Here is a 14,928-nt window from a genome sequence, read left to right on the forward strand (position 1 = left end):
AAATGCTCTGACAGTAGCTCTGAAATTCCATCTTGCCTCCTCCTGCATTTGCTGCTGAAGGCTGTGGCACCTGAGGTGGCTCCTCACAGTTATCCTATCTTCAGTAAGCGATTCAGTTACAAGATTTTTCTTTGCACTGACTGCAGAACACATATGTTAATGCTCTGTAGCTGACTGTAGCCATCAAATATATTTAAATTTTACTAGTAGATCTATAATGGACATGCATATATATATGCCTATTTTTAACTGCATTAGAAAAAGTGATTCAAATGTGTGATTCTTCCTTCTTAACAAAGTTTACTTGTGCTTCACACAGAAAAATAGAAGAAAGGGTGTGGAGGCTTGTTCAAAGACAATAGTACCTTGTTAGCAGATAGTTAACCACAAGGGTGTCAGTCTTTGCAGCAGATGGGGGACAGAGCCGAGAAAGACGAGGACTGAGGAACACCTCCCCCTGCCTTGTGTGCGACGTGTCTTGCCAGAAGAAAAGAAACAAAGCCAGACAACCGCGCAGGTGGCCAGATGCTGATTGGTTGTGCGCTTTGCAACACTTGTGTTAAGAAAGTATAAAAAGAAGTCGGTTTGGAAATAAAGTTGTCTCACTCTGCACCCCAGACTGAGTCCGTTTCTTCACAAGGTGCAACAAATGGCGCCCAACGTGGGGCACGAAGACTAGCTGTCTCTCCGGTTGCACCGCCCAGCTGAACTCCCGGGAATCACGCTGAAAGGAAGCGTAAGGATCAAGCTGAAAGGAAGCTTACTTTGTGTGCACACTAAAAGCCTCTTGAAAGGAAAGAGGTAAGCGGCTGGGAACTATGGGTTCATACCTAATGAAGGAACAAAAGGACGATTTAGAAGCTTCTCCTAAAAACTTGAAACCGCAAAGAAAAAAATTAGGTGAAGAAGAGCTGCAAAAGGTTCTTGCATGGGCTTCTAAAGACGATCCTTCGGTGAATAGTAAGAATGTTTTTAATCTGGAAAGATGGGACCAAATTGGGGTCCGACTGTGGGATAGTGCCACGCGCGGTGATAAGGCTGCTGCTAACCTGTTGCCACAATGGCGAGTTGTACTCGAAATATTGAAATCTCATAGTGGGTTGCAGTCGAACATAAATGACGGGATCGGGGCCCCTGCCATCCCCTCCGCGCCTCCTTTACCTCAATCGTGTCCTGATGAGAATCAGAAAAGAAAACGTGCTGCAAAAGCCTTTGCGGTACTGCCACCTGATGACCAGGACGATGATCCTTTTGGTCCGGGTCCTATTGACCCTGGAAAGGAGCCAGACCTATACCCCCCGGATCCTCACGATAAATGGGCCTCAGTAAAACGAGGAGCAAAACAGGCGGGGGATGTGGGCATGCTGAAAGCCTTTCCCGTTATCTGTGCACCAGACCAGAATCCGCGTTGGGAAGGTTTGTCGTATAATCTTATTAAGGACGTGCGACGTACGGTGACAGATCATGGCCTTGGCGCACCATATACCACCCACCTTATACAATCTCTTTGTGATTCTTCGGTTTTTACTCCCCATGATTTTAAAACTTTGTTTCGCCTCATTATGACTGATATGCAATACACGATGTGGGAATCGAAAATGAGAGAGCTTGCTCGAGCTCAGGGGGAGGAAAACCAGCGGCTGTCGAAAAAAGGTCCTTTACGGGCTGTTACTGTGGACGTGCTAATGGGGGAGGGCGATCACAGTGCTACAACAGCACAAGCAGAAATCCCCCCTGAGGGCTTGCAACAAGTTAAGGCACTTGCTCTCCGCGCCCTTAAGGCCGTTCCGGAGAGTGGTAAACAAAGACAACCTTTTGTTAGCATAAGACAAGATGCGAATGAGCCATATATGAAGTTTTTGGATCGGCTTAATGAGGCTCTGGAGAAACAAATTGATAATGAACAAGCACGAAGCTACATTTTTAAGCAACTAGCAGTTGAGAATGCTAACCCTGATTGCCAGAGAGTTTTGCGGCCACTAAAGGATCCTACTATTGATGACATGCTAAAAGCATGTATTAATGTCGGTACCAAACAGTATGAATATTCACTGATGGCCGAAACATTTGCAACAATGTCTATGAAAAGGCCATGTTTTGCTTGTGGCCAATTTGGGCATATTCGTAAATACTGTCCGAAAACACAAGCAAACAAAGGAGCGCCTGGACTATGTCCGCGCTGCCACAAAGGACAACACTATGCTAATCAGTGTCGATCAAAATTTGATAAGGAAGGTCGACCGCAAGCCCCTTCGGGAAACTTCAAGCGGAGCGCGGCAAGGGGTCGCGCCATGACGGCAAATCACCCCTCGGAGTGGCTCCCACCGGGAAGCAGCCGCCGCTTGTGCGCCAGCACAGGCGGCAGCGCCGGGGTGGACCTGGCCACCACAATAGAAGTGCTAATTACTGATACATCAGTTGTGCTAATTCCAACTGGTGTCCACAGCCCCCTGGGGCGAGGAAGGGCAGCACTGTTAATAGGGCGATTTTCAACAACGAGACAAGGGCTGTTTGTGTTACCTGCAGTTATCAACGCAGATTTCATAGGAGAAATTAAGATAATGGTATGGACTCCGATACCACCCTGTACTGTGCCAATGGGAAGATATGGACGATATATTGATTGCTGCAGAGCAAAAGGAAACAGCAGAAGAGGCTCTGCATCAGATTACGCGAGCAGCATCAGCTGCAGGATTAAGAATTGCGGAAGATAAAGTACAGGAAAGTCCGCCTTGGCGATATTTAGGATGGAGAATTTCTGATCATCAAATTCGACCACAATCATTGACCTTAAAGACAGACATAAGGACTTTGAATGATCTTCAAAAACTTTTGGGAACTATTAATTGGATCCGTCCCTCCTTAGGAATTTCCACAGAAGAATTACATCCTCTATTTAAGCTCTTAGAAGGAGACACGAGTTTGACATCCTCAAGAAAGCTCACCCCTCCCGCGCGAGCTGCGCTTGGTAAAGTTGTGGACAAATTAACCACTCAGACTGTTCACAGACGAAAGCAGAATTATCCTGTCAGTCTTTTTGTTTTTTATTCTAGCTTCCAACCTTATGGCCTATTAGCACAATGGATACCACAGGACGCATGTCCATTAATAATCTTAGAGTGGGTGTTTCTGCCTCATAATTTTGGCAAAACTGTCACCACCGCTATTGATATGATTGCAATGGTTATTCAAAAAGGAAGAGAGCGTTTGATGTTTCTAGATGGCACAGAGCCTAATATTATTTATTTACCACTTGATACAAAACAATTAACCTTTTTGACTCACCAGTCTTTTGTTTTTCAGTGTGCCTTGGCAGATTATCCAGGACAGATAAGTATTCACTTTCCAGGACATAAAATCATACAGTCTTTCAACTCTCTTTCTCTATTACCTCTTTGCCATTTGAGCCTTACGCCAATACCTGATGCTCTTACAGTATTTACTGACGGCTCGGGTAGGACAGGTCGTGCAGTTGTAGTCTGGAGAAATGATGAAGGGCATTGGGAGAGCGACATACATGTTGTCACAGGTTCACCGCAAATAGTGGAATTATCTGCAGTCGTCCGCGTCTTTACGCGATGGCCCTCTGCAGTTAACATTATAACAGACTCTGCCTATGTTGCAGGATTAGTCTCTAGGTTAGAACATTCGTTTTTAAAAGAGGTTTCAAACGAGACCCTCTTTGCGCTTCTTTGGAAGCTTAGATGGCTATTAAACAGAAGGATTTATCCGTACTTTATCCAACATGTACGCTCGCACACCTCACTGCCTGGACCTATTAGCGAAGGTAATGCTCAAGCAGACAGCCTTGCAGGAGCTGTAGTTCTGCCAGATCGCTTTGCACAAGCACGTTTGTCGCATGACTTTTATCACCAAAATGCAAAAGCGTTACAGAGGTCGTTCCAGTTGACTCAGGAACAAGCTAGACAAATCATACAGTCATGCCCAGACTGCCAGCGCATTTTACCAGTACCATCCATCGGTGTAAACCCTCGCGGTCTTTCTGTGCTTGAAATTTGGCAATCAGATGTAACGCATATCCCTGAATTTGGCAGATTTAAATATGTACATGTTTCTGTTGATACCTTCTCATCCTGTATCTATGCTTCTGTACATACAGGTGAGAAGGCCAAGGACGTATGTCGACACTTTATTATGGCCTTTGCAATATTGGGAGTGCCAAAAACTATAAAAACTGACAATGGTCCAGCCTATATAGCGCAAAAAACACAAATATTCTTTCAACAATGGGGAATCCAACACATCACAGGTATCCCCCATTCACCCACAGGCCAAGCTATTATCGAGCGCACACATGGCACCCTTAAAAATATGTTACAAAAACAAAAAAGGGGGAGTGTAGGCTTATCCCCACAGGAACGCATAGCGAAAGCTTGCTATGTGTTGAATTTTTTAAATCGCTGGACAGAAGAGGGCCCCCCTATATACCAACATTTTGATTCACAGAGACAACACAAAGTTCAGGATAAAGCCCAGGTTATCATCAAAAACCCACAGACAAATCAGTGGGAAGGGCCTTTTTCTTTAATAACCTGGGGTAGAGGATATGCTTGTGTTTCTACAGGCTCAGGGCCAAGATGGGTACCTGCTCGATGGATTAAGCCTTTTTTAACACAGTCATCACCATCATCCACACCACCGTGACATCATCCACACAGCAGTGGATGCTGTCCCAAGCTAAAACCTACATATGGGTAATTCTGGCCAATCAAATTTGACAGGACATGTTATACTATCTAGTCCAGTAAATCCGTTTGTAACCTGTCTAGTAGGACAGCCTGTTGATGTTTGGCATATTTCGTTTATTGTTAGTGTGCCTGCTTTGTTTCTTGTTATGTGTTTAAGGATAGATCATTTAATTAAGTCATGGCTGTTCAAACAAAAACAAATAAAGAAGGGTGAGATGTGGAGGCTTGTTCAAAGACAATAGTACCTTGTTAGCAGATAGTTAACCACAAGGGTGTCAGTCTTTGCAGCAGATGGGGGACAGAGCCGAGAAAGACGAGGACTGAGGAACACCTCCCCCTGCCTTGTGTGCGACGTGTCTTGCCAGAAGAAAAGAAACAAAGCCAGACAACCGCGCAGGTGGCCAGATGCTGATTGGTTGTGCGCTTTGCAACACTTGTGTTAAGAAAGTATAAAAAGAAGTCGGTTTGGAAATAAAGTTGTCTCACTCTGCACCCCAGACTGAGTCCGTTTCTTCACAAGGTGCAACAAAAGGGCATAACTTTTAGACAACATAATCGAGCCCAGACCCGTATCAGTAAATCTTGTGCCAGTATTGAGACTTCTTTTGTTTTCCAATATGTTTTAAGTGCATTTTATCATTCTCAACACTATTGATAATAGATTTTTCCTCTAAAGTTCCATATGCTGTGCCACGCTCCTTTGTTATGGAAACATTTTCACTGCTACTTTAATCTCTCTCCCTAGCTATGGTGTGTGCCTATTTTTTTTAGAAGTTGGTTGGTTCACTTGGACCTCTTCCTAATAATTTTTTATTTTGGGGAAGCACACTCAGAACTTGCATTTTAGGTGAAAGTCTTCTGTTTGCACACAACAATTCTCATGCAGTTGTAATGAGACTTGGTCAAAAACTCTAAAACAACGGCCGACTCTGATGTGAGGAAATCGAAACACATAATAGGAAAGTATCAGTTTCATCAGTAAACACATGACAAACATCAGTTTTAGTAAAGTAAAAGTATTTTCTTTCAATGCTAGCAAGTAGTTTATTACACTATGGCTGAATTAGTTCATGCTCATGTTATCGCCTCATTAGTACAAGTGTACACAAATCTAAAAAAGATTGGAAATATGAAGGCTTCGACCTTAGTAAAATTAAATTCCCCTCCCTCAGTCTGACTTTGAGAGCATCAGTTTCACATATCTGACTGATGTAATTTTTCTGAGATTTCCACATGGAAATTCTGAAATTTCAGATCCTTGTTTGGGATGAAATAAAGTATTTTCCCAAGAAACATGGATTTTGAGTTTTGGTAAGTTCTAGCAAACTCAAAATTCACTGTTTTTTTTGCTCAGGGATCATTTCATCTGTTTCTCCCAGAAGAAGACTCAACAGCGCTGCAATAACATGTGGTCTATATACTATTTTATTTGCTAGAAATACATCTATAATTGAAATCTCCCATGATCATTCTTCTTTTTTTTTTTTTTACCTTACATGCACTACTAGCATGTCCTACAGAGCCATTCATTTCTCTGATCAGGTCTGCTGGTCTTTTATCCATGTGTCAATAAATGATTTAAGTTCTAGGGCCAATACATTTAAACCAAAAAATGTTACTTTTATGAATACAGTACTTCCTTTCTTTATCTACTCTGCCCAGCCTTAAAATTTTGTAGCTGGAATTTATAGGATTATATATCTGTGGATGGATGAAGGCAGTTGCATATTCACCACCATAGAGCAAATAAAATTGAATATGTGCTTGCCTGCTACTGGGTACCTATACGTTATGTTTTTTTAATCAGTGTTCATTCCTTTTCTGTATCTCTTTTATGGGAAAATATTAGAAAAGATGAACTTAGGAAGAACTTAATTACTAGATGCACTTACTGCACTTTCCCTTGGGAATCATGTAACTGGCCACAATACATGTACAAGCTACTTTCACCTACAGCACATAATCCGCTTGGGAGCTATTTCTGCCTGAAGAATGTGTTCCTATAATACACTTTCAGAGGCCCTTACCCTACAGAACTGGGCAGTTTTCTATCCCAGCCTTCTTGAAGAAAAACATAAAACAGATTTGACGAAAACAGTTCTGCAGAAATTCATAGGAATTTTGCAAACTCTTCAACTTGATTAAAAATGAAAATTATGAAAAAAAATGAAATGCTCTGTCTCTTCAAATAAAAATAACATTTCTTTTTCACAGTCTCAATTTTACTTTTAAGCCAAAGCTTCTAAAATGTTGAAATGCACAAAGAATGTCTTATACCAGGTCAAATGAAATACTTCATCTGATCCAAGACCTTTTTGGGAATTCTTAATTTGCCAACTTTGTGGGTCAACCCAACATTATTTTATTTATTTTTTTGACCTGACAGCAAACAAAATGAAATGGATTAGTTATTCACACAGCTCTAGTGTTCTTGCAGCTCTAGCAGCAAGTGTTCTTGAAATATAGACAGTTTGGTCGTGAGAGTGAATGACCTCCCACTCCAGATATACTCCTTCTTGGCTATCTTCCCCAAAAGATTTGATTTTTGCCTTCTCGCCCTAAGTTTTACTTCCCTCGTGTTTATTATTTGATAAAGTGCCAGTAAATGTACTTGCAGGAGATCAGCAATACACCAAAGATTATTTTCTTGCTGTGTTAGTTGGATTCTTAAGCTGCTTGTGGCTTTTTTGATGTTCAAGTAGATTTTATTCTCCTGTCTGTTCTGGGATATATCACTGTTACAGCTTGAGTGCCAGAAGCTGTGTGCACAGGCAAGGCTAAAGGATAATTGTAATTGATGGGTATAAGGAGTTATCTGATGCTCTCCCTCTTATTGGACTTATTATTTCTGGAAACAAATCTAACAAAGTTCATTACTGATATAACAATAGCCAGCATACACTTAGCATGTCTGAGGAACTTTCGTTTGCAGGGTGAAACACAAGTATGAAGTCCCTTTCCTCTGCCAGGCCGCTGATGAACAGAAGGTGACTATGGGTATAGGAGTACTTGCTTCAATGACAAGACTCTGGCTGTGTGGAAGAAAACGAAGTGTGGCAGAGCTGGATTGGTGCTGGGAGCAGCTCTCAGGAGTTTCTGCCATCCAGATGTGTCCATTAACCCATGCTGACACTCAAACCAGTGCTGCTTTCCCTAACCAATCATTTGCCTTGAGTTACTGCACAGGGTTGTGCCTTTCTGAAAGAGTACCTAGGATGTGGTGCTTAGGAGATATTTTTCCTGCTCCCTTGTACGGTGAGGCTCAGGGAAACAAATGGGATTGACTGATTGCAGGAAAATAATTCCAGCTCTTCTGGCCTTCCTGAGTAGTGGGGGAAAGGTTTACTTACCTCATTTACACTTTCCTCTTTAACCTTGCCGTGTAATTGTGAATAGCTGCAATATGTCAAAAGCCACCGGTGCCAGTGCAGGCAGCAGCTCAGGTATTAGGCTGACGGAGCATTACATTAGCTTTTTAGCTAATTAGCATGGCTCTAGGGGGGCACCATCTGGAATAAATCTCTGAAGCAAACATTCACAGAAACCCAGCAGGCAGCTCCAGAGATTGCTGCATTTCTACTGTACTTTGCTAGAAAATAAACATATAGCTTCCATCTCCAGCACGAAGCAAAACAGTGCTAAGGCAGATACAACTCTCTCTACTAAGTAAGTGACACATTTGCAAGAACTGTGTGAATCACTGCAAGCAAAAGGTTGTGGAAACTTCAGTGATGGCAATTATGTGTCGGCACAGGCAAAACAACCGTTCCTGAGTTAATGCAAAACTGTAGTGTCTTACGAGTATGTATTTTCAATAGCCTGCTTTGATAACATTGTTAATACCAGCTAATGGTTCGGTATGTGGAGAAGAGAGTAAATCATGCATTGGCAAACTGGAATAAACCAGTCAGTTTTAGCCTGCTTCTGCAACTACATACTTTGCTCTGTTTATGTTTTTCTCCATTAGAGACCCGCAGCAGGAGCTGTAAAATTTGTCATCGCCAGATCTATTCCTGCCAAGGGCTTGCTGAGCGCACTAGGACACAGCATAGAAATGTCGGGCCAGGCTACTAAACCTGGTACGGATGCTTCGAGGATTAACTATGCACTTTCTTCCTCCGTGGGGTCGTTTCTGCATTCAAAAGCAAGACGGTGGGACAAGAAGAAGCACAAAGCCACTGAGCAGCATCTCAACTCCCACCAGCAGGAAGAGCCGCGGGTTCCCAGGGCCCTTCTCCTCCTGGGTACAGGATTGGGGCTCTCAACGGGGCCGGATGAGCCTGGATGGGAGCCCCAAAGCTCCTCCAGAGCTCCCAGCAAGGCCCAGTGCACCGCGGGGAACGTGTCTATCAGCCATCCGAGAAGTCAGCGGTAAGCAAGCAAACACAGCCAACAAATATGTGGCCCGTGGGAAATTCGGATTTCATGTGAGGAGAAATGGCTTATCTGCAAGAAATTTGCATAAGTGCAGAGGCAAACAGATTACTTGTCACAAGGCACCTTCTGTTGTATGTAAGGTATTTGGGGCTAATCAAATTTTCATGTTTTATATACCAGAAAATCTTAGCAATTAGTATAATAATTACAATAATGTAATTAGTTATGGAACATTCAGACAAACTTCTATTTGCAAAGAGCTGCTCAAATATGTTAATAACATACAATACTACGGCTCCAGGATTAAATCTGATGGCTCTTAGCTGGCTTAACGCCACTTGGCCTTTTCTGGAAGAGCTAGTGTGGATATGGGAAACAGAATACTGTATTTTGTAGGCTTCTCCCGGTATTAAAGGAGCCCTGCTGAGAAGCAGCACCATACTTCTGCGCCTAACCCTCTTGGGACATTTAGGTTTGGTACTTCGGTGCAGGACCACGCTGAGCTGCAGAGATGCACTGTGCGCTGCCGCTACGCTGTCGTCCTGCTCGCTTCACTAACTGGGATTCGTCCTGATGAGCAGGACTTTGGATATATGCAGTGATGACAATGAAAACGCTGGCATTTGTCAACAGTTCCTACAGCACTACCTGACCAGCCACAGTCCCCTGCACACCTGGAGCTGAAATAGCCACGATAACTCTGGGTATCTAGCGACATTGCAATGACTGCTGCTTATACGCGGGCCATCACGCGCCAGACTAAATGACACTCCCAGCAGCGGGTGAATAAAGCAGCATTTATACAATGCATGAAAAATGTTAAGCTCTTTTACAGATTAAAGCCATTTATAATGAGCTCAGAAGGGGAAAACAAAAGCAAGCAAGCAAACAAACAAACACACAAAAAAGGAGAGAGCAACATTTCACAAAAGCATGTATTATGAGGAAAGAATGAAACTACCACATCCTATTGCAGCAACTACCACTAAAAAGTCAGTATCTACCAATAGCTAGGACAAATTGGTATCTAAGATACTAAAATTATTTCCTATTTTAAGTATAAATGTCTCTTATTACATACTGACTTTATAAATGGCAGCAGCAGTATCAAAGGTCCCTCATGCTCAGTCACTGCCAAACTGCACTACAAAAGCTATTAGTAACAAAACCCAGCAATTCTCAAGCAAATTCTCAAGCAAAGAACAAGATGAAATTCATTTTTTGTTAATACTTTCATACAATATCAGACTTATTTTTAAAGAAAAATATGGTGGAATAATCTATTTTAATATCTCCACCATAATTACGAAAAGTTCTGTTTCTTAAAGCATTCAGTAATTACACTTTTCTCTTCATGGTGATAAAGAGAATTTGTGTGTACATTAACATTTTTGTAAAACTGCTTTTAGAAATTTCACTTACCAAAATGAAGAGACAACCAGAGGCAAGTTTTGTGTGTTCAGGAATAGTAGAAAACACGGACAAAATCAAGCAACCAAACACAAGGAGAAAACTGAAAAAGAAAGAACATGAAAAATCATTAATATCTTTTTCAGAACACTGACTCAAATATCATATATTGATCCTGCTTCACCAATGGTCTTCATTAATAAAAGGAAATTCATTCACTACTTAGTTCATTAAGGACATTAGAATAACCTATTCACAAACTAACTGCTTCTGAGCAGCACTGGCACAACCTCTGGTAGATGTACCGAAAGCTAAACCACAAGAATCAGTATTTTTTTTTCATGAAATGACCCAGTATACACAGTTATTTTGGTATGTTTATCCAATCCAACCACTCCTAGTGGCTCTAAGAAAAGATCATCAAAAGGAGAGATCTCTCCTCAGTCTGAAAAAGAATTCCTGTATGGACAACAGACTTCATGTCCAAGTGGGCGGACATTCAAAGGTAGCTGAGTTACGGCATCACTGTCCTGGCTGACCAAGTTCCACTTTGGGAGTAAATGTAAAATCATGCAATCAGCTAAGGAAATTAAAACACAGGAGTAAAGCTAGATGATCTCACACAAGTCATGAGGTCCCTGTTGGGAAAAAACTGCTGCAATTTTGGCTGTGCAGACTAGCTCACCTGTTCTATGGGACTGATGGATACATGCACGCAAAGCACTGCATGGACACGTAGCTCAAAGATTTTGCAAGGAAGATGCAAAGAGCTGGTATCACTGCAGAAATTCTCACATATCCCATGTCTGACCCTTCCTGCATACAGCGCATACACAGTATTTACAGCTGTGAGCCTGAAGAGCTGCTATTGCCCTGGGGCCCACACCAAGGATGACAGGGAAGTTTCTTTGCTTTTGTACTACTTTGCCACTGTGCTGGTAAAAACCCACTGTTTCTGAAACACCTCAGAATAAAAGTTCATTTCACCAATGATACCATGCACTGGCCAGTCATGCAGCACACTGAATATCACCAAAACTGCAAGACAGTGCATATTCTGTAGTTTTTATTGTAGTGCTTGTAACAGATTTTGTAGTTGATTCCATCTTTCTTTTTTTTCTTTTTGGCTATTTCCTTCTCCAAACACTCGTCAGTCATGTTGGCAATCAATCAGTCACAAAAGGACAGGCCTTTGGATCCTGCCTGAATTGCTGGCAACTTGAATTGCTGAAGTGATAGTAAATGCTCTAACTCAACACAAATACGCATTGCAATTAAAGCAGAAATATACCTGTAGCAAAATACAAATGGCTCCTTCATGATAAGAAAGGTGTTGAAATATCTTCCAGGGCAAAGAGGAAAAAGTGTATAAATCACTGTTCTACATAGCTGATGCAGACATTCTTCAATCTGATGAGTTTCCATTAACAAACACAATCATCACACTGAGGACAAAGCAGGCAGCTTTCCAGAAAAGAAGTGCTCTGGGGTCCTGGTGGACAAGCTGAACATCAGTGAGCAGTGTGCCCTTGTACCAATGAAATCTTACCGCATAGCAAACTGTACTAGCAAGAACCTTGTCATGAGATTGAGATTGAGAAACGACATCTGGAGTGTTGGGTCCAGTTTTGGGGTCCCCAAATAAAGAGACAAAGTGATGTGAGCCCAGTGGAGGGCGACCAAGATGGACAGGGGCTGGAGTTCACGATGGACAGGGGGAGCTGAGTTTGCTCATCCTGGACAAGAGGAGATCAAAAGATATGATTTTTGTCTTCAACTACCTAATTCTGGCTATAGTAGGAGAGACAAGGCACAAATTGCAGGAAGGAAAATCATGACTAGCTATAAGAAAAAAAAATCACAGTGAAGGGGGTTCAGCCCTGGAACAAGTTGCCCAAAGAGAGGCTGTAAATCTATGTCCTTGGAGACTTGCAGAACTCAGCTGGAAAAGGCTCTGACCTAACTTCGGAGTTAGCTCTGCTCTGAGTGGAAAGTTGGACTAGATAACCTAGAGATCCTGTCCAACCTAGATTCTTCTCCGATTTTAACTACTAGAACTGAACTTTAGCATCATATCATTGCATCGGTCCCCAGTTTCACTTCAGGAATTAAATACGATCTTCTCCTTATAAGATACAGACTTTTCAGTGAGATGATAGTTTTTAGTGTAATATATCTACTGCATTAATGAAAATGTAAGTCCATATCTTCTGAATTTTTATTACAAAAGCTGACGTGCACCATGGTAAGATACTGGAAGCAAATTTTGTCACATACCACTTCACCACTGGAAAGAAGTTCCTGCCTGAAAATCAAGTCTGATAGGAACTTGCATATAAATTCTATTAAAAAATAGAGATTGATGAAGATAAAGCAGCAATGGTTTCATAGTGCCCAAGAGGGTAGAACAGTGTCTTTTACATGCCATTGGTTCGAGACCACAGAAAGATAAAGATCAGCAGATATATGCTTAAAGTTTTCATAGAAGCCTCGTTCAAGGGACAATGATCCAACTTCTGAACTATCTTACTCTTTCTTCTCCCCACTTTTTAACTCTGGGAAAATTTCCCAGAACGTTACTAGTACTTTCAGCTTCTCAAGGTCTTCGGATATGAACCCTCTATAACTGAGTCCTACAGGCATAAATGTGGTTTTTCCCAGTTAAGACTTGCAGGGAGGGCAAAATAAAATGGAGAAGTGACTTAGTATCTACAGTAAAAGGATGTTATTTTCTTTGCCAACTTTTTTTAGCCCTGCATCAGTTAAAATAATATTTTCTTGCTTCTTTTGTGTTTAGGAATTAAAAATTGCTCTTGTTTAGCTGTATTCCAATAATACCAATCAAAACTGAGGCCCAGTTGTACTGGATCTTGTCCAAGCACACAGTGCAAGTTTTCACTTGGAAGAGATCTCTTATAGCACAATTATAGAAAACAGACGCTGTAGAAAAAAAAAAAAAAAAAAGGCAAGTTTGTGACTCCCAGGTCTCCATAGGTGGAGATCACTGCGCAGAAAAGGTAATCCAGTAGCCTAAGGCTACTCACTTTGGCAGAATGGTGGAATAAGTGGAAACCTTTTTGTGTCCTAGCCCAGTCCCAGTGTCACAAAATCACCCTCCCTCGTAAGCACTGAGGATGAATTGCCACATTGCCTCAGGACTGTCATTTAGAAGATCAGTGTGGGCAAATGCTTGTTAAATTGGAAAAGCGAGTCGAGAGAGAGAACCAGAACAGTACGGCAGTGCATTAATCAAAATAAAGTAAATGTCCGGGAAAGCCAGGTGCACAGTTTAGATTAGCACCTGGGTAGGCATAGTTTTGCAGATTATCCAGGAGAAAGAGAAACAACCCTCACAGTAATACCCAAGAATAGTCTTGGAAAGATATTTTTCCAAACCTCTATAACCTTTTGTTCTCATTTTTTTTTCCAGGAGCTTTACAAGAAATGAGGAAAATGAGGAATTGTTATTAATTTATTATTAAAGAACGAAAGAAAAATGTTTGCATTTGTCCACCCAAATCTTGACCTTCTATACCTCATTTCTCTCTCCACCAGTGAGCACTTTTTTTTTCTCCTGCTATTCAGCACATTATGTCTAAAATTAGTCTCTGAGCCCTTTGGAGGAAGGGAGAAGCTCGGTCCTCCTATTAGCCTCGCAAAGCAAAAGCACAATTCAGGGTGCTGTAAAACACAACATGAGCAACAAAAGTAAAAGATTTAGCTGTTCTGGGACATTTTCTGTTCTTTATTTACCACCGAAGCGCTTTCCTTCAAAATAAACTAATAGCCAGGATTCACCTTCTACTTTTTTTTTTTCCTTCTTCTTTTAAAAAAATTACTCTGCTCCTTGGGCAACAAAGTGGAAGTGACACTTCATTGCAGGGAGGTTGCCCGGAGAGCTCAACCCGTAGCCAGAATCTCAGCAGACAGCTGGGTCCCACAGAAGCAAAGCCATCAGATTCAGGTTCAAACACCGCAATGGTCCAGTCCTACCAAAACTTGTTCCTTGCTCTCCTGGACTATTTCTATGAGGATGGATGAAGAGTAGAGGATTTTATTAGACCTCGCATTACCTAAAAGAGGAGGAGGTATTTTCAAATGCCAGCTATGAAGCATGCAATACAAGAGGATGCTGCTGTAGGTGCACAGTGGTACAAGGCAAAACACAATGCAATTATATTTGGCCTCCAGTGTTTCAATCTGGATCGTATATTTGTTCAGGCTGAAAAAAACAGATGGTCTTTTCTCATGTGTTCAGTATCAGATAGTAAAACATATGCCTTAGGCAGCAAGTTCCCATAAAATTATTCAAGCACTGCCATAGTCTTATATTTTATCAAAAGCAGCAACTTCCATTTTATTTCAACAGTAATCAATTCTGATGCAGCTCCTTTCATCTTATTTGCCTGCTTTTAAAAACATACACTAATTG

The 14,928-nt window shown here is 41.7% G+C and overlaps 1 protein-coding gene across 1 annotated transcript in view; it reads right to left on the reverse strand.

Moving 5' to 3' along the window:
• Positions 1 to 14,928, reverse strand: part of KCNQ5 (potassium voltage-gated channel subfamily Q member 5) — a 292,043-nt gene that overhangs the window by 78,200 nt on the left and 198,915 nt on the right. The window contains exon 2 of the mRNA XM_088539909.1: positions 10,509 to 10,599. Coding sequence (XP_088396035.1) covers positions 10,509 to 10,599 — 91 coding nt within the window. The remainder of the gene's footprint in view (positions 1 to 10,508; positions 10,600 to 14,928) is intronic.

The sequence above is a fragment of the Tinamus guttatus genome, unplaced genomic scaffold, assembly GCF_059628265.1.
Source record: "Tinamus guttatus ecotype Peru unplaced genomic scaffold, ASM5962826v1 Tinamus_guttatus_pri_ptg000051l, whole genome shotgun sequence".
Lineage (NCBI taxonomy): Eukaryota > Metazoa > Chordata > Aves > Tinamiformes > Tinamidae > Tinamus > Tinamus guttatus.